The sequence below is a fragment of the Coturnix japonica genome, chromosome 1 (assembly GCF_001577835.2).
Source record: "Coturnix japonica isolate 7356 chromosome 1, Coturnix japonica 2.1, whole genome shotgun sequence".
Classification (NCBI taxonomy): Eukaryota; Metazoa; Chordata; class Aves; order Galliformes; family Phasianidae; genus Coturnix; species Coturnix japonica.
Window position 1 is genome coordinate 159,536,239 of NC_029516.1, and position 23,570 is coordinate 159,559,808.

The 23,570-nt window shown below is 42.8% G+C and overlaps 1 protein-coding gene across 1 annotated transcript in view; it reads right to left on the reverse strand.

The window, feature by feature from the left end:
- Window positions 1–7,311: 7,311 nt before the first annotated feature.
- FGF9 (fibroblast growth factor 9) overlaps window positions 7,312–23,570 on the reverse strand; it is a 31,385-nt gene continuing 15,126 nt past the window's right edge. Inside the window, exon 3 of the mRNA XM_015852145.2 lies at window positions 7,312–8,537. Coding sequence (XP_015707631.1) covers window positions 8,292–8,537 — 246 coding nt within the window. The 3' untranslated portion in view covers window positions 7,312–8,291. The remainder of the gene's footprint in view (window positions 8,538–23,570) is intronic.

Sequence of the window (23,570 nt, forward strand, 5' to 3'; positions counted from 1 at the left end):
TGGGAAAGCCCTTAGTTCTGGTGGAAGCTCAGCCTCACAGCTGGCAACAAGCAGCTGAAGGGAAAGTTTAATGAGCGTCTGTGGCAGGTGGGCAGTAAGAGCTTTTACTGGGCATTAAAGTCTCAGCACAGCCACGTAACAGCTGAACACAGTCTCCAAGATTACATTTCTGTGAACAAATCACATTTTCCATCAAGAAAACAAGCAGTGTTCTGCTGCACATTGTTTCATATGCTTCGGAGAAGTTCACTATTATCACCTCTGCATCTATGACTATAAGTCATATGTACAATTTCAATGTACAATTTCAGCTCGGGGTTGTCTTGACCAATTTTTGAGTGGTTATTTAAGTAATGTGAGAACAGAATTGGAAAGGAACATTTTCACATATGTTCTCAAGCTTGTTGTTCATCTAAAGCATGTTTTTTAACAAGTCACAACTACTACAGTTATGTACCAAATGGTATCCTGGGCTTCATCAGAAGAGGGTTGGCCAGCAGGGACAGGGAGGTGATTGTCCTCTGTTCTGCCCTCACGAGGCCCCATTTGGAGTACTGCGTCCAGGCGTGGGGCCCCCAGTACAAGAGGTGATACAATGAAGCTGAGGAAAGACTTCAAGTTAACCAGGTTGACAATATATCTAGAGTTGATTTTTAGAAATTAAGTCATCTTTACAGATGATAAACAAGGGCAGATGGATAGAACAGAGAAAGACAGAATAGAAAAAACTTGTTGTGGAATGAGAAATGAAAATGTGTCCACCACAAATAAATAAACTGATAGAATATATGAGGCAATCTTCTAATAAGTCTATTTGGAGGCAAGGGGTGAGATTCTAATGAGTCTCTTTGGAGGTAAGGGGTGAGATAGACCCAAACCGTCCTGAAGAGGAAGATATGAGCGCTGATTTCATCTGGAGTCAAGCCAAACAGTGTTTGAAGGGAGAAAATGCACTGACAATCACAACCAGCACATCTTCTGCTTCCTTGGAATGAAGGTGAGGCTGGACACATGTCTCTGCCCATAGCTTCTTTGTGAAGGGCTATGAAATTAACTGCAGACTCCACATGAAAAATACTGGTTTTATCAGGAAGCAAAGAGAAAGAAGAAAAAAATAAAAAAGGAAGCTAGCTGAGAAATGTTATGTAATATTACTGTCTTGTCTGCCAAAACATGGGAGAACCAGAAAATGAGCTTATCTGAAGAAGGCAGTGGTACATAATTTAGCTGTAACAAAGTCAGTGTGTGTAGGATATTTATACCAACGCAAAGGTTTCCAAAAAACAGTAGAAATTACATTACATAAGAGGTGTAAAATAAAGAAATAGACACTTAAGCACAGCTGCGAGAGAGTATTTCAAGACACTGAATGTTTATATCTACCCTTTCAAAGGTAGGAATAATAATAGTTTTATTTAAAGCTACACTCGGGGAGGTGGCTTCATTAGAATAAATGAATTACAGCATTTCAGAAATGCTCCTTTCACCTAGACTTACTGCCTCCAGTAGCAAGATATACATACATACATTCAGGCCCTTTGGACATGGAAAATCTACAGGACATAGTTTGCATATAACCGTAATTTGATCGTCTGTGATTTCTCAGGAAAACAGAAATGGGAGAAATATGTTGACAGTTCAGTCTAATTGCAGAATTCTTTTGTCTACGCCATAGTTGCTAAGTGTCAGTATTGCATACAAAAATAACTTTCTCTGACCTGTTTTGTTTTGCTCTGAGATGAAAACCCTCTGCATCAGTAAGCAATACACAGCTAAACTGTAATTTATACACTGCTATCCATGGTAGGACAGTTGTGTGTGTGTTTGAGAGACTGGCTTAATAAAGTCTGTGTGACTGGAGAACTGTTTTAAAAGCTCTCTCCCATGAAAACATCAAGATAGAATGCTTTATGTAATCAATAATGTTGCAGCCCTCTGTTGATAGCTACCAGGGGACAAGGTCATCCTATATAGACTACATCACCCAGTCTAAGCATCGCTGCAGCATCTTTGTAACACACGTAGTCATCTGTGCTAACCAAGGACCTCACGCTGACTTTCCTGCTTCAGGGCACAGACCAGAATAGTTCTAAAAAATTATATGTAGGAAAGCAGACTTCAGAAATACTGAATGAAAAATGAAAGAATCTTTTCTAATAGAATCAGGTGGGGAAAATGTGCACAAACTATAAAAGGTATATTATTATTGGGAGGAAAAAAGGCAACAGAGCTGTCTTATAAACTCCTTAACATGTCAAACTTGATTATTCTTCTCATTCTAAATTTCCTGACCATTACAAAATATTTTTTTTATTTCAGTTTTCAAGTCAAGCACAAAACAGAACCATTGAGACACCTCGCACAGTAGCATCTCCCTTGTTTTAATCACTGTTGTGGGTGTTTTTGTCCTTGATGGATACATTTTATAAATCTTAAATTTCAAACACAAATTAGTCATGCCCTGCTCACTTCACAATGCCAAATGTTCAGCTGCAAGGTCCTAGACAGGCCTCTCCAGCTTCCTGACAGCAGGAGGTCAGCTTATGTCCCTGGTACTGAGTTAAGGGACAGATGAAAACCCCCTTGTGATGCTCTCTGAAGGCGAGAACTAATGCTAAGGCAGGGTAGGATTGCACTGTGAGCAGCCCATGGAGAGCTCTGGAGCTTCAAGAGCAGAGATAGAAGTCTAGAAAACAGAAGTCTTTTGATTTTTGTTCTTAGATCAGTAAATGATGTCCCATGAGGAAAAAGTATTGAGGAGGATGTTGGTTACTTCTTCACTGAGGTCCCTGCTTCCAAAGACAGCTGCCTACACCTATCTAGCTACACCAGCAGGGACCAAATCTCCAAGAGTTCAGCAAAATTTCTAAAAAACCAGAACTTTGCACATCTGCAATAGAAGCTGCAGTTGTAAGGAGCCAAATCTCTACATATGCAAAGCAAGGACAGTTTGTAATGGGCATCGCAGGGACCGTGTATGAAGTCATGAGCTGGGACAAGAGCTCTAACAAAGAGGTACCAAGTATGGGTGGCCACTCTTTTACTTCTACTTCCATAGCCATGGGTAGCAGAGCTGGAGCTTGTATTTGCTTCTTTGCTTGATACAAGAGAGTGCCTGAGAGAGCTGGGACAGTTCAGCCTGAAGAAGAGAAGGCTCTGGGAAAACCTAAGAATGGCATTTCAATATTTAAGCGGGGCTGTAAGAAAGAAGGGTACCGACCCTTTAGCAGGCTCTGTTGTGATAAGACAAGGGGAAAAGGGTTCAATCTAAGAGACGGGAGATTGTAATCAGATATAAGGAAAAAACTGTTTACAACAAGGATAGTGAGGCACTGGCACAGGTTGCCCAGAGAGATGGTGGGTGCCCCGTCTCTGGAGACAGAATCACAGAATTACAGAATTATCAAGGCTGGAAAAGACCTAGAAGATCATCCAGTCCAACCATCACCAATACTTCCCAGTTAAATCATATCCCCAACACAACATCCAAATGTTTCTTGAACACCTCCATGGTCGGTGACTCCACCACCTCCCTGGGCAGTGCATTCCAGTGCCTGACTACCCTTTCTGAGAAGTAATACTTCCTAATGTCCAGCCTGAATCTCCCCTGCTGCAGCTTGGAACCATTCCCTCTAGTTCTATCACTGTCTACATGAGAGAAGAGGCCAACCCCCAGCTCACTATAACCTCCCTTCAGGAAGTTATAGAGCAATAAGGTCTCCCCTGAGCCTCCTCTTCTCCAGGCTGAACAATCCCAGCTCCCTCAGCCGCTCCTCATAAGTCCTGTGCTCCAGACCCCTCACCAGCTTCGTAGCCCTCCTCTGAATGCGTTCCAGGGCTTCAATGTCTTTCTTGCAGTGAGGGGCCCAAAACTGAACACAGTATTGAGCCCTCACAGAAATATTCAAGGTCAGGCTGGCCAGGGCTCCGAGCACCTGATAAAGCTGTAGGTGTCCTTGCTCTCTGCCGGGAGTTGGACCAGGTGGCCTTTAAGAGTCTCTTCCAACTCGTTACCATGAAGCTTTAAGATTTTGCAGAGCAGAGCATAGACTAAGCAGCAGGTGGAAGTGTCTCTGAGACATGTAGTGAAGACATGGAAGTTCCAGGTCCATCTTCTCCTACCTCCTGACATTGTCCATTTACAGAGAAACCTGAGACTGCCCTGGAAGCGATCTGATCACTTCCCCATGATCAGTGCGTATTAAACACATTTATCTTCTTCCACGAGGAAAACAGCAGTGAGTGACTTTTCCAGAGACCGGAGAGTTCTATCTCCAGCCTCCAAGTGTTACACCAGTCATTCAGACAGACTTTTTTTCCCTTCCAGTTGGCAGCAGGCAGTTCAGGTTCTGCACAAATCAGTGGTAGTCTAAGACAATTTTCCTCTGATTTTTCTCTTTCTGCTCCCTGTACTGCCAAGGTTTCACCCACCCCACTTGTCTTGGGAGCTCAGCCTGACATGATGTGCTTGCAGCCCCAAACCAGTCAATGCCATAAAGCTTCTCCGGATCTCCATTGCCTTTTTTTGCCCACGCTGCTCACCCAGTAGCTGAAAGATGCACTTGGGGTGAAATACTTTATCCATTTTTTGCTCTTTCTTCCAACTAAGCAAAAAAGAAAGAAAATCCTCCTGGTCTTATTCTTATTCCTCCTGGAATATTCTCACATCTTTTCCAGGCATAAAAAGATGATTTCTTTTTCCAATCCCATTATTACAGATATGCACAGTTACAAGAAAATGCTGTGAAGGCACATCAAGAAAATAATACCAAATTCCAAAATTCTATAGCAATGTATTTATACAATTTACAGAATTCTGTATGTATTTTACACAACATTACAGAATGTCAAGTAAATAACACCAATTGCTCTGTTTTTTTCCCCTCAGATTTCTTTTCAAGTGAATTTTAATGCTGGAAATGGGTGTCAGATCAGCAGCACTAGGAAATGATGAGCTCTCTCTGTGCATGGCTGTGTGCCCATGTCAGCTCAGCTGCCTCCAGCCCTACGTCGGGACCAAAGTGGGGAGGAGCAAGGAGTAGAAGCGCATCCATGCCCCTGGCATAGAAGACAAGCAGCACCCAGGGGACTAAGGCTTTGCCCACCCCCACCAGAAAACAAACAGAAGTAACTCATTTCGCACAAGTGACTGAACAAAATCTGTTGTTCAGTCCTTGAGCCAGGTTGTATTAGGCCCAGTCAACTTGCAGCGAGCTGGACCATCCACTCTTGCAGTAATGCCTATGTTAAATTACACGTTTCCATATTTACAGAAAGTCAGTATTTACACACCATTATGGGTTATTAGAGTAAATTGGATACAGTTTATTTATACGGACTGCAATAAACTCATAACATTTTTCTTGGTTTTAATCCTTTCTTTAGAAAAATACCAAAAAAAAAAAAAAAAAAAAAAAGAACATGTTAATGAATAGTAATGACTTGTCTGTGACTAAAAATCAAAATCAATTGAACATCAAGACTCAGTCCATGGCCAAGCCATGTGCCCTTAACTCATCAGGTTTTTAACCTTTATGGTTCACTTCCCGGCACACGCACGATTTTGTGCCAAAACACAGAGTCACAGCTGTCCTCCCTTCAGTACGATTGCTCTGTTTGACGTCTGGTGAACCCATAGCAAGGCTTCATGCTCCTGGCCCAACCATTCAGCACCTGGTTATCCTGAGGCCACATTTACATGTGGGTTTGAAAGGGTTGAAAACCAACCACTGTGCTGAGGGTTGGGCATAGACCCCTCAGCAATAGCAGTCCCCGGGCAAGTGCCTGTGTCTGACTGCATCTGACAAATCAACAATCTGCTTTTATGCGTCTTTATCACTCAGAAACATTACAACAAAATGCCATTTTATAGTGAAGGTTGCTGGTATCTCCCAGTTGAGGTGTGGTTTCTCCTACCCACAGAGCCCAGGAAACTCCCTCTAGCTCAGGACACCAAGCCACGAGCTATTCCAGAACAGATATATGCTTCAAGTCACATCTGTTTATATTGCACAGACAGGTGTGCACCGGAGAGAAAACAAATCAGAATTATATAATTACGAATAGGCTACAGTTACAGCTACACCAAAGAACGTTTTGGCTCAGCCCAAGTGCTGCCAAGGGCAGCCGGGGAATCACACTCCTTGCAGACCCCACAGCAAAAGCTGTGCTCTCATTAATGGCACCAAGTTGGAACCCTAAAGGATGCAACAGCTCCAAAATGCATTTATTGTGAGGACTTTATGTGACTTTCCTCTTTTTTCTTTTTAACCTTCAGAGAACTGGGGGGAAAAAAATGCTTCTTTCTATAGATTAATTCCCAGATGGTTACAGCTCATCAATGTGTTCATGTGCTTAACATACAATGCCACAGTTCCTTCAATATCACATACTGTCATTTCACAGTTCATGAATATCTGAACATACTTTAAGAAAAAAAGTCTAATACTATCCCCCCATTGTCATTATTGATAGAGGTTTATTAGTTTCATTTTGCAAGTTTTACTTTAAGAAGAGTGCTAATATCATGTACTATGACAGTTCACACTGAAAGCAATTTTCCATAAAAGATGTTACAATGACCCCTATGGAACTTGTATAACTTCATAGTAGATAGTCAAGTGCACAAATAAAACACATTTACAAGAGTGATCCTGTTAGCCTGGTTCTTGCCCTCTGAAACCCTTATGTGCTATTTGAGGAATCTTAAAATTAGTACAACTGTTGATAATTACTTGTGTTGTTTCTGGCGATCTGCGAAAGAAAGAAAGAAAGAAAGAAAGAAAGAAAGAAAGAAAGAAAGAAAGAAAGAAAGAAAGAAAGAAAGAAAGAAAGAAAAGAATGAAAGACAGAAGAAGAAAGAAAGAAAAAGAAGAAAAGAAAGAAAGAAAGAAAAGAAAGAAAGACAGAGGAAGAAGGAAATGCAAAGAAGGAAAGAAAGAAAGAAGAGAAAGAAAGAAAGAAGAGAAAGAAAGAAAGAAAGAAAGAAAGAAAGAAAGAAAGAACAGTAAAGAAGAAGTAAAGAAAGAAAGAAAAGAAAGAAAGAGAAAGAAAGAAAGAAAGAAGAGAAAGAAACGAAAGAAAGAAAGAAAAGAAAGAAAGACAAGAAAGGAAAGAAGAGAAGCAGAAGGAAAGGAAAGAGAGAGAAAGAAAGAAAGAGAAAGCAAGTTACATTTTAGCTTTGGTATAATCTGCATTAGGTTCTAACAAGTAGAATATATTCCAACCCCTATAATTTCCGCAGCCATAAAGTTTACAATGATGTAATAAGTCACTTTATCAGAGAGGAAATATTACAGACACAGAAAAATAGTTGGAGACCCAGTTTTCTTTTTAATCCTCTGGGGGTAAGCTATGAAACAAGCAGTCAGAAGAGTGAGTACTCAGTGTCATGAGTGGTATGCATACTTTTACAATAATATGGGCACAAAAGAGATTGTCGCCTTTAGTACATGAGGGTCACTAGAATTCATTATTATTACCTTTTTATTGTTATCCTTTTTACCCATGCACCTTTATATTTACTTGCATGAATTTACCACAGGTTCATAGTGGCCTTTGCCATTTTAATGCTTACAGAGCCTAAAGCTTCCAAAATGCCTATCTGGCCTGTACATATTTCATTAAAAATAAACTCTATATAATAAATAAATATATAAAATAAATAAAATGTTGCCTTTGGAATTTCTATAAATAAATTTAACTTTTCATTTTTATTTTTTATTTTTATTTTTTTTACTAAGAGGTCTTTGCTTTAAACTCAGCGGGGTGAGACCCAGCGAGCGATTAACTGAAAAGTCTCTTGTCTACGTAAGACTGCACCCTCCATGCCTTTGTAAATGCAGCGTACACTTGAGCAGGCCACCAGCCAAAAATCCCGATGAATCAAAGTATGGCAGCTATGCTGATATATGACGAAGTACAACTGATCAAAAATTTAAAAGCGTGTCCATTCCCCAGCATGCATCAGGCCGTTCTCCTCCTCCCTCTGGCTCCCTTCTCTCTCACTCCCATTCACGCTCTCGCTTCCTCTCGCTCTCACTCACTCTCTCGCACTCTCCCTCTCGTACTAAATCAAGCGAGTGGGCATAGGCTCTCCTCCAGGAGGACAAACCTTTAAGTGCAGAACAAAATCAGCATGTTCCATCCAAGCCTCCATCATACATTATGCATGCGACAAAGTTTGGCAACAGTGGAGCTGATGTGATGACACAGCTAATCAATAAGAACCCACCGCATGAAACCTTTATAGTGGTTACTTTTTAAGGGCTCAAGTGAAGGAATTGTCTTTGTCAACTTTGGCTTAAAATATCCTTATATAGTTCAGGTACTTTCTCAGGGTCCACTGGTCTAGGTAAAAAATGTGTAAATTTTTGATGCCGTTTAGTCCTAGTCCCTTCTCTTGGAGTCCCATCTTTATTTAACGCAACGTAGTATCGTCTTCCAGTGTCCACGTGTTTATATAGATTTGATGAATATGTGTTATACCAGTTTTCTTCAAACTGCTCTCTGAATACACACTCCTGGGTTAATTTTTCCTATGAAAAGAAAAGAAAAATTGGTAAGGAGCTAGCCATAAAAATCATCTGTTTTGTAAAGAACTACTAATTTCACTGCTCAAAATCAGTACCTCCTTGTTCAACTGACAAAATGAATCCTTGCAATATTCCCATTTTTAACTAAATAAAGCAGTGTTGCTGAGTGTTTTATAAAGCTGTCACATGGATAGAACACCACATGTGAAGAAGAAATGATCCTCCAGAAGTGTTGTTGTCAAAATCTAAACAGCCCCATTGAAAATGAAAACAAGGATTTTAATTTATGATCATCCCAAAGCAGCTCACAAAATATTACTGGGCAACCGCTTGATCATGAGTGCAAGTGCTTGAGCAGACATTATGAAAGGTTTATAGAGTAGTGATAACATTTCAGGTCTTAAAATCTCCACATCCTTTCATCACAAGGAGTACTCAGTGCATCTCATTAATTACAAAGGATACGATTCAATGCCCATCATTTGGTTTGTTATCAAAGAACCACATCTCACAAAAGCCTCAGACAGGAGCAGTAACTCTGAGTGCTGAGATGAATTTAGGTGAAGAAAGACTTCCAGACTTTACAAGCATTGTTTTTGTGTTCCATCCTACAGAAGACATCCACTAAAGGCACCAGTCACCCACCAACTCCCCTGCCAGGGAGTCCCATTCCTTCCAGTTCACCTTCTCACTGAGTTAGTACATCTCACCTACACTCTGTTAGTCTAAATGGATGGGGCTGGCTTAAAAAAAGCAAGCTACTTACAACCTAATTTATTTTGAATAAAATAGGAAGTGCTCACACAAATGACTGAGAAAGAAGACTGGGGGAAAAAAAAAAAAAAACAACTATTAGTCTCTAATATGGGAAAGCTGATGGAAAGATGGGAAGATTAAACTTAGGAATAGTCTTATCAGCTGGTACAAAATATAGTAATAATAATTCAATACTTTCACATTACAAGAGTTTTCAATCACATAGCACTCAAGCACATCTATCAAATTCAACTTGTATTCGAGGATCACCTCCTTTTCATGACAAAACTCCATATAACACTGGATTTTGTAAACATGTTAATAAGTAAAGCATGTGTGCATATGCCCTTGGGAAATTAAAACTTTAAATAACCCTTTCAGATAGATACACTGAGATGGAAAAACAGGTACAGCAAAGCCTTCACGGCACATACACCTACAACCTGAGCACAGGCAAGGTGCCACATCTCAAACTCCAGTTTCTTCCAAGAAACCACCATCCACAGCTTAACCCAGGAGCTTCACAAAATGTACCATCACCACGTTGCAACTTGGTCTAGGGCTAAAGGTGCCTTTGCCTTTGGAGGTCACTTCTGTGCCTCAGGACTGACAACCCTAAATCTTTTCCCAAAGCAACATGCTTCAGTCCAGAGGTTTGCTGCTGTTTCAGGATATGCCCAGAAATGCCTTCTCCTTGACAGAGCCAAGATGGCTCAGAATACACCTTGAGACCAAAGGGGTTGGGTCCATTGGGAGTGGAGTGGAACCAGCAATCCATGAGAGGCCTCGGCACAAAAGCACTATGTCCTCAAGGTGACACTCCACCTTACTCACTGCATGGCAAGCATGGTGCTCCCCAAGAAGGGTCTGCACCCCCTGGGGCTGAAGACCAGGGTCCTGTTTGGGTCCAGGGAGCCCTATAGACCTCCCAGGAGTCACCCAGGAACCGATCCACGTGAAACAGCAACCAGTCAGCACTCTACCTATTACCTTGAGACAGGGCTGCAAAGCCAGGGTCCTCTTCAATGCTGAAACAGTTAGAATTTATGGGGGGGGGGGGGGGTGTTGATGTTTTGTGTTTGGTTTTTTTCCCTTAAAATAAACCTGTGACTATTCTATTAGTCTAGAAAGGCAGCAAGCAAGCAGTTGCTGACTCTCTCTGGTGGGTGCTAGGAACATCATCACTTCTCAGGAAGGAGAAATTGCCTCTAGGGCCAGGCAGGGGGACATTAAACACTTGCAAATTTAGTACAGCACAGGCAGTGGCCCTGCATAGATTCAGTTAGCTGTAGCAGAAGAGAAGACCACAACCCCATTCCTCACAGCATCTCCAGCCTTTCCACCACCAGATGTCCCTCCTTGTGGGCTCAGCTGAGCAGAGTGCATCAAAACGTGAGCAGGTCCGCAGAGCTGCTGCATATAATTGTATATATCATTTTTCCAGCTACGACACTTTTGCTGTGTGAAGTAGAGAGGCTGTGAAGTCTCCTTCCCCAGAGGTCTTCCAAAGGTGTCTGGATGTGGACCTGGGCACCCTGCTCTGATGTTCCTGCTGGAGCAGGGGGTAAAGCAGGTGACCTCCAGAAGTCCCTGCCCACCTCAGGCATCCTGCTGTGCTGTGAAATAGCTCAAACACGGCTACACCCATGCTGTTTAGAGAAGGAAAAGAAACATGTACCTTTTTACATTAAATCTTCGTATATGAGCCAAATCCTGCAATCAGCTATTGACAATTTCCTCCTATGTAGTCTGACAGCTAGAAACTGCAGCAGCAATTTGTACCACCAGACATCTGCAGCAGCCAAATGTTAGGCACATTGCAGTAACCCCTTGTTCAGCCTGCAAGTACTACAAAAAATATTCTGCTGCTATAAAGATCATCTTTTAGCACAGCTCTCATTAGTGTTTTATTTTGCATGATGTTTAAGATCACTTTCTTTGCTTTAAGGCAAAAGCAGATGCTAAGAGATACAATATGCTGAATCCATCAGTCCATTGGGGAAAGAGAAACTAATGCAAATTGTTTTCCTGCTCTCAGAAGGCAACAGCATCACATGACAAGCACTGCAGAAGTGCTCCCTACTAAAAATAGCAACATTTTAGAAGGATATTTCAGTCCTGTCTTGGATTCATTAATTATTCACTTCATCTGCATTTTTTTTTAGCATCATCATAAATTTCTATCTTTGTGCGAGCAGTACTTCCCCGTGCCCTGAAGGAGACATTTTAAAATAGCCTCTCTTTATCTGGCAGGTTTGATCAATTATGACAATGCTGTGGTGCGCTGAGCTGGCAGACCTTGGATAAGGTCTGCACGCTGGGTGAGCTCAATGGATTTTACACTTACAAACTGAATCTTCATTTCAAGTTCAGCCTGCTTTTACTTTTCATTCTCTCACAATACAGTTAGTTCTTTCCTACCCTTTATCTAATTCTGAGAAATCCATATGCAAACGGTAGGGAAATATTTCAATATAAACCTCACAGAGCAATCAGGATGCAGGGTCAGATCTGTAAGTATACTAATAACCACACAGAAAAGTTAAATACTCAAGGCCAGCTGGGATGGGGCTCTGGGCAGCCTCAGCTGATGGGTGGCAGTCCTGTCCATGGCAGGGGCTGGGGCTGAGTGGGCTTTAAGAACATAAGCCAGTCCGTAATTCTATTAAACAAACACCACCCACTTTGAATTATGAATATATATGAGGAATAAAATCCCAGTATATCCCTATTTCCCATACTTTGGAATATCCTCACAAGGATGGTTCATCTGCTACCAAGACAGGCAAGAACTGGTAGTCACCAGCACATTCATCTGCACTACACAACTAAACATGAGTTCACACTCATGCTTTGACAATGTGTTTTATTCTGCCAGCATGAAGAAAATGCAGGGGCAAGGCCAGTCCATCCTGCCAACATACATCTTGTTGCCTCATCCGGCTGGGATGGGAAACCTGCTGGAAGCCACTATTACCATCACAGGAAGGTAATAATACCTGCTGATTGCAGGTGACTGCATTTTATAGACTGGCAGAATCACAGAACCATTAGAGCTGGAAGGAACCCTTACAGGCCACCCAGTCCATCTCCTGCAATGAACAGGGACACCTACAGCTCCATCAGGTGCTCAGAGCCTGGTCCAGCCTGACCTTGAGTGTCTCCAGGGACGAGGCAACCACCACCTCTCTGGGCAACCTATGCCAGTGCCTCACCGCTCCTTTCATAAAAACGTTTTTCTTTATAACCAATTACAATCTCCCTTCTTTTAGATATAACTCATTTCCTTGTCCTACCACAATAGACCCTGCTAAAGAGTCTGCCCCCTTCTTTCTCACAGCCCTTTAGATACTGAAAGGCCATTCTTGGGTCTCACTGGAGCCTTCTCTTCTCCAGGGTGAACAGCCCCAGCTCTCAGCCTGTCCTCACAGGGGAGATGTTCCATCCCTTGGATCATTTTTCTGGTCCTCCTCTGGACATGCTCTAACAGGTCTATGTCCCTTCCCTTCTTCTGGCTGTGTCCTTTACAAAGTCCCTAAATACAGCTAAAAATATTTAGACCTTAGCTTCAGAACTTCTAGAATCGACTGACTTCTCCATTATTTTCTAGCACCAATATTTTATTGCACTACACTTGATGTCACCAGACATCTCTGTCAAAGGTTGACACAAATACCAAACATACCCAGCTGGAGTAGTAGCGGAAAGCAACCTGCATTCCTGCAGAAGGGGAGGCTGCCTGCCTTGAGCAAATCATTCAATTCAGGGACCAAATAAGGAGGTGACCTCAAAAATATATAAATCATATGTTTCACCACATAGCACATGTTTTCAATGAGGGCTGTTCATGTAGTATTCCACCATGAAGTGATCAATCCCCACTTTACTACATTCCCACTCTCTACCTGTTTTTTTAAGCTTTTATTCAACTCAAATGTTCAAGTAATTCAAGTGTTCAAAGATGCACCTATCACAAGGGCAAATAAACCAGTGGATTTAATTTAGAAGCCTGACAACATCTGGTTAGCAGCTAAATATAGAGCAAAACAATTATATTATTCTATTTCCAGGTAGACCCATTAAGAGTGAGACTGTAAATTAGTATAGCAGAAAGTTACAGCAACCACAAGGAAAACTCTGGCAACTTGTTTAAAATAGATATCGTTGTGGAGCTGCTCACTGGAAATAAGTAGAAATAGGAAAAATACAGCTCAGAGAATGGTTTTGTGATTTAAATGATAGTAAGACATTAGTGTTGCTTCACAAATGAAAGCACAGAACAAGGTCCTGTATAACTCTTATCGATATATTTTTTTAATTTTCTTTTTTAAATAAACTGCAGAGCTAAAGCTCAAATTTATTTTGTAATCTGACAAAAGGAAACAGCTCGAAAGGACAAAAGGAATGGCTCTTCTGACCACCAGACCGATTACTACAGCAAACAGGTTTCGTGTTTAGCAAATGACTCCATGCCACATACAGTTCTGCCTTAGGTAAACTACTACACTGAATCAATACAGGAACTTCACAAGAAATGCCTAGTCCAGGAGTCCAAACAACCATTAAAAAGAAGCATATAGGATGCAGTCAGCACTTCCTACATATCTGCTGTGTGCTATCATTGTGTTAATCCACGCCGTGTTAATAAAATTATGTTTAAATAGATTGTCTCCTAAATAAGTTCACACGAATCCCTTTCATGCCTGTATAACATTAATAAAAACTGCCTATGTGGTGAAAAGAAGCAAGCAAAAAATTCCCTGTTCTCCTCTGAAGTGGTTTTCTTTGCTCCTCTGCCTACAAACACATGAATTTTACATATGGTTGGCCCTTCCCACGCCATAAGGCAAACAGCCTCTAGAACACACTATCTTCAGCTAATAATTAACACTCATCCAGAGTGGTCATAAATAAAGGTGCAGTTTAGCATGCTATGTTGGGAAGTCTCTGGCTGCATGGACAACCTCTAGCCACAAACAGAAACCAAATCCCAGAGTCCGGGCAGTGCCACTTTCCTCCTAAGTTAGCGGAGAGCAGTGTGAGGCAAGCACTATGTACTAAACATCCAATCCAGTGAGCGTCAGAGTTATCCCAAACCATTTCATTTAGCAGTGGTTTTCAGAACACTGTTTAATAATCCCATAGAATATTAAAAGAAAGAACAAAAACAGGCCTGTCAAAAGGACCAGCTGTCATTTTAGTGTGTTTGCACCACTGCTTCTCCATGAGCACTATGCAGAGATGTCAGGAAACACTGCATGGCCAAAAGACAGACCTAGCAAATACCCAGGCATCCATGCTGCCATTCTCATGCACTGCATATTCCACAGCAGAAGATAAGGGAACTGAGGCAAGTGCCATGGCAAAACCACAATTGGGCAATTGCATTTTCCCTACGTGAGGTCACCCAGTACTTTGGCATGAATGGAGTGTTCATCAGCTTCTCCTCCCATACTTTTAATTCATCTCACACAGGCCTTATAGGCCTTTATTATACATACACTCTCACATAAACAATAATAAACACATAAATAAATACTTTTTTTTCATTATGTTTGAATGTGTTGTGCTGTGTGAAGCAGTTATAAGAGTGCCTGAAGATGAACACTGTCACACAAAAAGTTAGTAAAAGCTGGCAGAGCCCAGTCTCCTTTGGAACATTACCAAAAACACAGCTACACTGGCACAGGAACAGTGGTATCTCCATGTCCTGATGAAGGCAGCAGAAAATCAGCATTTAGTAAGCAATGACGAGTCAGCAGGTTTCAGCATCAACGGTGGAACACCAAGGGGACCTTCACTGTTTCTCCCTTGTGCCCCATTGCCCCTCTTTTCCTCCTCCTATGTCCTCTGCACCACCCAGACCTCCCCTGGCAGGAACAGATGGGGATCCAGCACTATGCTATCCCAGCACGCCAAGGTTGTTTACAGAGCTCTCCAGCACAAGAAATGCCAATTAGGCCCCCACCCATTTCTGCCACTGCCAAATCTGCAGCTTGTGGTTTTACTGATATCTGCTCCTTGGAGGTTTCAAGTCTGCAGCAGCTGTCACGCTTCAAGCATGCCCTCCCCAAACACAAAGCCATTACAGGAGAACAGCCCCTTGGTGCTAGAGCTTTTATCTGCCAGCATAGGCCTCCTACCAGCAGCCATCTTCTGTCCCTCAGGGTTTGCTCTAACCCTGCCCAGCCAAGTGAGCAGGAGGTGCCAGTGGGCCTTCTGGACCACAGGACTGCTCTCACTGTCAGTCTGTACTTATATCATATCATATCATATTGCTTCGACCAAAGTCCAACACCTTCAGTTGGAGGTCAAGCTGAAATTCCAGGGAGAGGCCATGGGCCTTGCACAGTGCCACAGTGCCATTCCCCTGAGAGCTGGGAGCTCCTCCTTTGGCAACAACATGCATAGCATGGGGAAGAAGTCAACTTCTCAAAACCACACTAACAAGCAGGTGTGCTCCTCTCTGTCCCTGCCAGCAGGACCAGAACCATATGTCATGGTTTTGTAATGTTGTAATTTTGCTATCAGTATTCCACATCATAACATCATGTCAAGTATGGATACTTCTGTTGAATGTGCAGTCCACAGAAGAAGACTACATATCCCAGAGAACAACAGGAGTGACAATAAGTCACGGGACCAGGACTCTATATAATCTCGTTCCCAGGCTGGAGTGCCCTCCTTCTTCTCTCGAACTTCTCGGAGAGTGGGAAGCGTTCCAGCCGTGTCGCCTAGAGTTCACAGTAGGCCTCTCGGTTTTCGGAGACTCTCTCTCTCTCTGTTTCATTCGATTTTGTTAGCCTTAATTATATTATATTGTGTTATCTTGTATTTCGATATCATATTTAGTAAAATAAGTTTTTCCTCCTTAGATTGTCGCTGTTTTATCCCACTCCCCTTTTCCCCCTCCTTTCCAGGCCCCCGGGGGGGGGGGCGTGGGGTGGCTTCCCCTGTCACGGGCATAGGTAAATCTAAGTAACCCGTGACACCATACCATGCTGCTTACTATTCACACTTCTGACCTCTATTTTATTTTTGGTTTCCTTGGCATAATCAAGAGCTGTAGTCATCAATGTTATCTAAGCATCTAATTCATCACGCTTGGCTGAATCCTTCCAAGAATCAGAAAACAAGGTGGTATGCAATCTGATACAGGGCCTGAGCCAATTTTTAAAGAAGACAGCAGAAAAGTTACCATCAGTTTAAATGGAACTTGAATCAGGCTTGCGATGATAAAAAGGCAGCAAATATTTTAAAACACTAAAAGAGCCATTTCAGGCATGCTCAGATTTACTGAAAGCTGTAACCTGACCCAGGTTAGCTCCCTGCTCCACAAATTCTCTTCTATCAAAAGAAAACGTGTATGTCAGCCCAGGTCTGCTCTCCTGCAGCTATACACATACTCTTCAGGCTGTGCAACTGAAATGCTAATCAAGCTTTTCACTGAGTAGAGATTATAAATAAATCGGGTTTTGTTTAAATGCAGCTGAGACTGAGCAAAGTATTAAAGGGTTTCCTTGGTATTCTTTATTTTGCTTTGCAGTTTTCTAAGTACAGAACCTCAGATTGAAGGAGATAGCCCTCCTTGAGCTGAAAGCACATGACTTCTGAAGGATCAGCTAAATTCACAGTCTGAAAGACCTTAAAGCAAGAGGGATAGTGGTACTTGATGTGCATGAATCTTTACACTCAGCAAGTACCCCCCAGACTTGAGTTACCCATAATTATAGAAACCCTTGATCCCTCCACAGTGTCATCATAAAAGCTGCAGAATACTCAAGGCTCTTCATAAAACACATTGCCATGGGGATCAAATAATTATAATAGATATGCAGTGATAAAAATTCATCCCATTCAAGTACTTTATGTTTTACTCTTCCAGCAAGATGATTTAGCCAAGGACTGACAACAAAAGCCTGACTCCAGATAGCTTTATGTAAAGCCAATAATAACATCTGCCAAGTGCAGATGTTGTCCCTGTCAGAGGACAGAGACATCAATGACAACCGTGTCATTCTGGAAAGGGATTGATCTGGATGCACTTTAAGATTCATCAAGCAAAGCATCCCAGGCTATCACATTTTGGAAAGATCCAGTCTTCCTCACTAAAATGCCAAGCACCATCCCGGAAAACAGCAAATTTGCCAGAGAGGCTTTAAAAGCTGTAGTGCTCCGGTATCTGCTGCTCTGAGATCTTCACACAGAGGACAAAAAAAAAAATCCCAAAGATTTCCACATATCTTTGGTTCTGCTGTGCCTTCTCTTAGATTGCCAGTGACACAGCTGACCCACCAAATTCTTAAGCAAGTCAGGTGGCTACGCTCTTCTGTTGTCCCCCTGTCCCTCACTGTCACACAACACTGGAACCTGTCTTTTAGTGGGTCAGATTTGAGCCATGAAGTTAATTTTGGCTTTGATGAAAGAAGTTGTCAATCTGCCTGGAAAAAACAACAACAAAAAACCCCTAGATATATAGTAGCGGCTTAAACAGAAGGGGTGAGTGAAGAGGTCAGAGATCAGGCAGTTGGACTACCAGGCACAAACAGCATGTGGACCTTCCAAAGAACTCAGTTTTTAAAGTGCAAACAAAATCATGAGGGTTTTTGTTTGTTTGTTTGTTTCAACTTTAAACTTTACACATTTGTATATTCTAAAGTGACCCGAAGGATTTTTCTCAAATCTTCCCACCCAGGTTGGTTTCCTGTTCTGAGTTCAGATTATGCGTTAGATGCTTTCCTAATGAAGGCATCAGCAGGCCAAATATCTGCCTAGGTATTCAAAAGCAATAAACGTTTATATGCTAAAAGACTATCTTTAGATTGCAGACTCTTACAGGAAGGAACTCTGTCTAGATTTAGGTTTTTAAAATTATGAATATCTCTTATCTTGATCAGGGTCTGCTGACACAACCATAAAATTAATAGGTGGTTTTACAGGAGCAGGTCCAATCCTGCTTCCATTAAAGTCAGTGTCATGTCAACCGTAATAGAATCAAGTCAGAATTTCTCCTGAGTCACAACTGCAGCGCCTCCATAATTGTTTTGAAGCCAAAGAACAAAGTTGAGCAGATGAGAGATGCCTGGCCTGGGCCAGGCTGAGGAGCCTGCAGCATCTGCAGCAGAAGCCAAGTTATTCTCTAGCAGTGGTCATGGAGCACAAATCTAAAACCTCAGCTTCAGATCAAAAGTAACAGCAGAAGCCTGCCATTACAAAAGGAATGAAAAAGAAGCCAAAGGGCCTCAGAAAAGGGAAAAAATGGATTTGCTCTGTAACAAGCTCTGTTCCTTAAGCCTTCTGAATGCAACACAAATGAACTGCATTACTGAATATCACCAGATCAGCCCAAGCACATTCAAACTGCAAAGCCAATCCCAACCTAGACAAAATCCCTAATGAAGTCCCCGTGGGGCAGACTTTTTCTGCTCTGCCTTTGAAAATGATGAATGGTGAAGTGGAAAAGAGAGCCACATTCACATCCCACTGGCTCCTGAGTCAGAAACAGAGCACATCAGATCTTTATCTGATGCAGCGAATAATCCCCAAGCATATCTCGGTATGTCACTGCTGATGATGCTCTTTTAGCGTGTCATTTCAACATGCTATTCTCAGATCAACTCAGTACGCAGAAGCTTTTCACACTCCTGTACTGCTAACAAGGCTGGCTCCAAAAACATTCAGGGCAACAGAAACTGGGGAGCTGTAAGACCACAGAGAAGCAAATCAGAAGATATTCAAGCTGAACAAGCCCAGAATTTTCTCAGTGAGTAGTATCCAGGTTTACGGTACAGTTCAGCCTCTATAAAACTGGCTGGTACCACCAGGCTAGTACCCAAGGTTCAAGATCTTGCTTTATCAGTGCTTAGCTAAATTCATAGGCACTGTCCAACAAATTATGTTTATCAATATATAAGCACACAGAAGATATTCTAAGACTCTCCTGTTCCAGGAATGTAGCTATATCCATGTCCAGCACAGCATCATAGAGATCGAGGTAAGGAGAAAACTGAGGGTTTTCTCTCTTATAAAACCAACACCTGACTTAGCAAGCACCTGCAGTAAGTCCTCCAAGGAGAATCAAAAACCTGAGGAAAAGTGCAGTACCTATCCCACAGGGTGCTGTAAGCAGCCTGTGGTGACAAGTGTTAGCGTCTGTGAAAGTCTGATCTGAAAAACAGGCTGAAATCTTGGTGTAACAAGAACCACAGTAGCTGAAGTTTCACACACAGCTTTCCCAGACTCCCTGGGTTAAGTGTATGGATTCACCTATCAGTTTTTCCTACACCAGTACCCCTATTTCAAAAGACCTTTCTCCCTGCAGAATCCTTCATGCCTTGCTACCACCCTGCTGGCTGGCTTGCATTCACTCCCAACGCTGGTTCATCCAGAAGTCACATACAACAGCACATGGTTTCTAGCAAGGCTGCCCACACAAATGCAGAGAGGGGCTTTCTGCAAAGGTACAGGAGATGAGGCTGTGGGCAAATCTGGCCAAGTAACTCAAGTTTCGGGGCTCTTCTGGGAACTACACCTTCAGTACATAAATTGTCCGCAGTAATAGATCTGTTGCCTACCATTTGGTATACGGAGGAATTGGTTTCAGCTTCATCTGGTGCTGGAATGGCTACCCAGGGAGGTGGTGGAGTTGCCATCCCTGGCAGTGTTTGAGAGGCATCTGGATGAGGAGCTAAGAGATATGGTTTAGTGGTTTGTTGTAGCTCAGTAATGGGAGGACAGTTGGACTGGATGATCTTGTAGGTCCTTTCCAACCTTGTGATTCTACAATTCTATGATCTCCCAACTCCCTGCAGAAGTTGTTCAGGATAGCTCAAAATCTTATAGCTCACAGGATAGCTCACTTTCTTCTGACCCAAAATTTCCTAGATATCCAGCCTCAGCTTTCTTATGATCCATTAAAACTGACTTTCTTGTCTTTCTATTTCAAGGACTTTTTTCTCTTCTTGGCACTAAACCTCAGTGTATTTACAGAGATCAAGAATGTATCCTCAAGTTTTAATTCTGCAGGCTAAATAAATCAAGATCTTTAAACTCTGCCATTTAATAGCTTTTTCATCCCTCTGATCATCACATTCTGCACATATGCCAGTTTCAATTCATCTTCTTTATCACAGAAGACCAGAACTGTACTCTGCCTTTGGACGAGATCTTACCAGCGGCACCGACAGCTCTCCCTAAGCCCAAGCCTATGAATTCACTTTTTTTGCACTGTAGGTCACAGAGTCCCTTCCATGAGGCAGACTTCTGTGCTGAAAATACTGCCCAACTTTGCAACATCTGCAAATTTCAATAACACACAACTACTTTTTTTTTTTTATGACAAGATGTTTAATGTCCCTAATAAAAGCAGAGCGTAAAACCAGCCCAAGGACCAACTCATAAAAACTCCAGCAATAGCTTCACTGCAGTCTAATACCTCTCAACACTCCTCATTGCTGTCTTCTCTTCAGCTCTTTTGTCATCTATCATACAAGTTTTCCACTAACTCCCATTTTAAATACTTTTTCTGCTGGGCCATAACCTAACACAGCTCTGCAGTTTAGAATCATAGAATTGTTTGAGTTGGAAGAGACCGTTAAAGGCCATCTGGTCCAATTCCCCTGCAATGAACAGGGACGTCTACCTCTCAATCAGGTTGCTCAGAGCCTGGACAATAGACCCTATTTCTCACTTCTAAAAGAAGGAATTCCCACATAAAGTAAAGCAGCAAGATTTCCTGACACAATCTGTCTAACTTCAGTAAGCTCACCTCACAGGCCCTCCCCTCTTCTTCCATGCAACAACATCCTGCATACCCTGAGCACAACTCAGGTCAGACCAATAGCTCTGCAGCTTCCCAGGTCCGGTCCCAAAACACAAGCCATGCATCCAGAGGTTCACTGACACTTGAAGCTGGTAAGCACCTGCATGCACCTGACAGAAGCAACCTCTCCCTTGATCAGGTTTGTTCCCCTCTGTGCACATCATAAGGCCACACAGTGAACTAGACAGGGATCCACCATTGCTGAATGCAGCCCTCTGGCATGGCCAAGCTGATTTCCAGGTTCCCTGCTTCAATTTGCCGTGCAACAGCAGAAAGATTCATGCCACAGTACTATGAGAAAATGACCACTTATCTTAGTGGCCTCTTCTCTGCCCACACTTCTTTAGCTTTATGTAGATTCAAAACTTTTTGCCTATCCTTTTTTTGCTCCTCACTCAGCGTCACTGCAGCGATTGCTGTTCCATCCCTGTGCTTCTCTCTAAGACCCTTTTGCTTTTGTTTTTCTGCAACCTGTCCTTCTTCCTCACAGACCTTCTGCCAAGCATTCACAGCCTGTTAGACCTCAGATCATTACCTGCACTTGATCCTTGCTGGGATTCTGTTCCTGCAGAATTTCTGACAAGCTTTAAGTTTCCTTCACATCCAGGCCCATTTGTCACAAAATCATAGAATCCCAGAATCGTTTGAGCTGGAAGGGTTCTTTAAAGGTCCAACCCCCATGCACTGAACAGGGACACCTACAGCTCCACCAGGCTGCTCAGAGCCCCATCCAGTCTGACCATTAATGTCATGAGGGATGGGGCATCCTCTACCTCTCTGGGCAACCTGTGCAAGTGCCTCACCACCCTTAGCATAGAAAATATTCTCCTTATATCCCTGCTGGCCTCACTTCTTTCTGATATGTTTGGCTTTCTGTGCTGGTCATAGAATCATAGAAGGCTTAGGTTGGACAGCACTTCAGAGAACACACAGTTCCAAAGCCCCTGCCATGGTCAGGGTTGCCACACACCATATCAGGCTGCCCAGGATCCCACTGAACCAGGCCTTGAATACCTCCAAAGATGAGATATCCATAACCCCTCTGTGCAGCCTGTGCTAGCACCTCAGTGCTCTCTGAGTAAAAAATTTCTTCACAGAGCCCAACCTGAACCTCACCTCTTTTAGTTTAAAGCCATTGCTCCTTTTCCTATCACTGTCAGACCATGTAAAAAGTTGGTCTCCCTCCTGCTTGTAAGCTCCCTTCAAGTACTGGAAGGCCACAATGCAGTCTCCCCAGAACCTTCTCTTCTCCAGGCTAAACAAGCCCAACTCCTTTCTTCACAGGAGAGATGCTCCAGTCCTCTGATCATCCTCATGCCCTCCTCTGGACCCACTCCAACAGCTCTGCATCCTTGCTGTACTGGGGCTCCCAGACCTGGGGGTGAAGTACTCCAGATGGCGTCTCACAAGGGCAAAGCAGAAGGAAACAATGCCCTCCCTCTCTCTGCTGGCCAATGTTCTTTTAATGCAGCCCAACACACTGTTAGCCTTCTGAGACACAAGGGCATGCTGCTGGCTTATATCCAGCTTTTTATTCACCAGGATCCCCAAGTCTTTCTCCATAGGGCTGCTTTCAATTAGTCCTTCTCATAGTCTGTACTTATATCTGGGATTACCTCAACCAAAGTGCAACACACTTTGCACTGGGCCTTGTTGAACCTCACTAGATTCTCCTGTGCCTGCTTTTTGAGTATGTATTTGTCCCTCTGAACAGCATCCCTCCCTTCAATTATGTTAACTGCACCAGTCAGCTTGGTGTCATCAGGAAGCTTGCTAAGGGTACACTCAATCACACTAGTCCCAGGATGGACCCCTGGGGGACAACACACGTGATCAACCTCCACTTGGACACAGAGCTGTTGACAACAACCCTCTGGATACGACCATCCAATCAATTACTTATCCACATAACAGTCTAGCTGTCAAATCCATCTCTCTACAATTTAGAGATAAGGATGTGGTGCAGGACTATGTCAAAGGCCTTGCACAAGTCCAGACAACATCAGTTGCTTTTCCTTTGTCCACCAATTCCATCACTCCATCACAGAAGAGCACCATATTGGTGAGGCATAATTTGCCCTCAGTGAAGCTATGCTGGCTGTCTCAGACCACCATCTTGTTTCACATATGCCTTAACAAGATCTTCCCAGGCACAGACATGAAGTTCAGTGGTCTGCAGCTCCCCATGTCCTCCTTTCTCCCTTTCATGAATGTGGGAGTTATGTTTCCCTATTTCCAGCCACACATCCATTTTACCTGACAGCCACAGTTCTTCAAATATGATGGAGAGCAGTTTGATAACCACATCAACCAGTTCCTTCAAAACCCTGAGATGCATCTGGACACATAGACTTGTACACATTCAGCCCCATGAGGTGGTCTCAAACTTGCTCTGATCTAACGCTGGGAGACATTTTGTTCCCCCAACCTCCACTCAGATACGCAGGGACAGGAGAGGC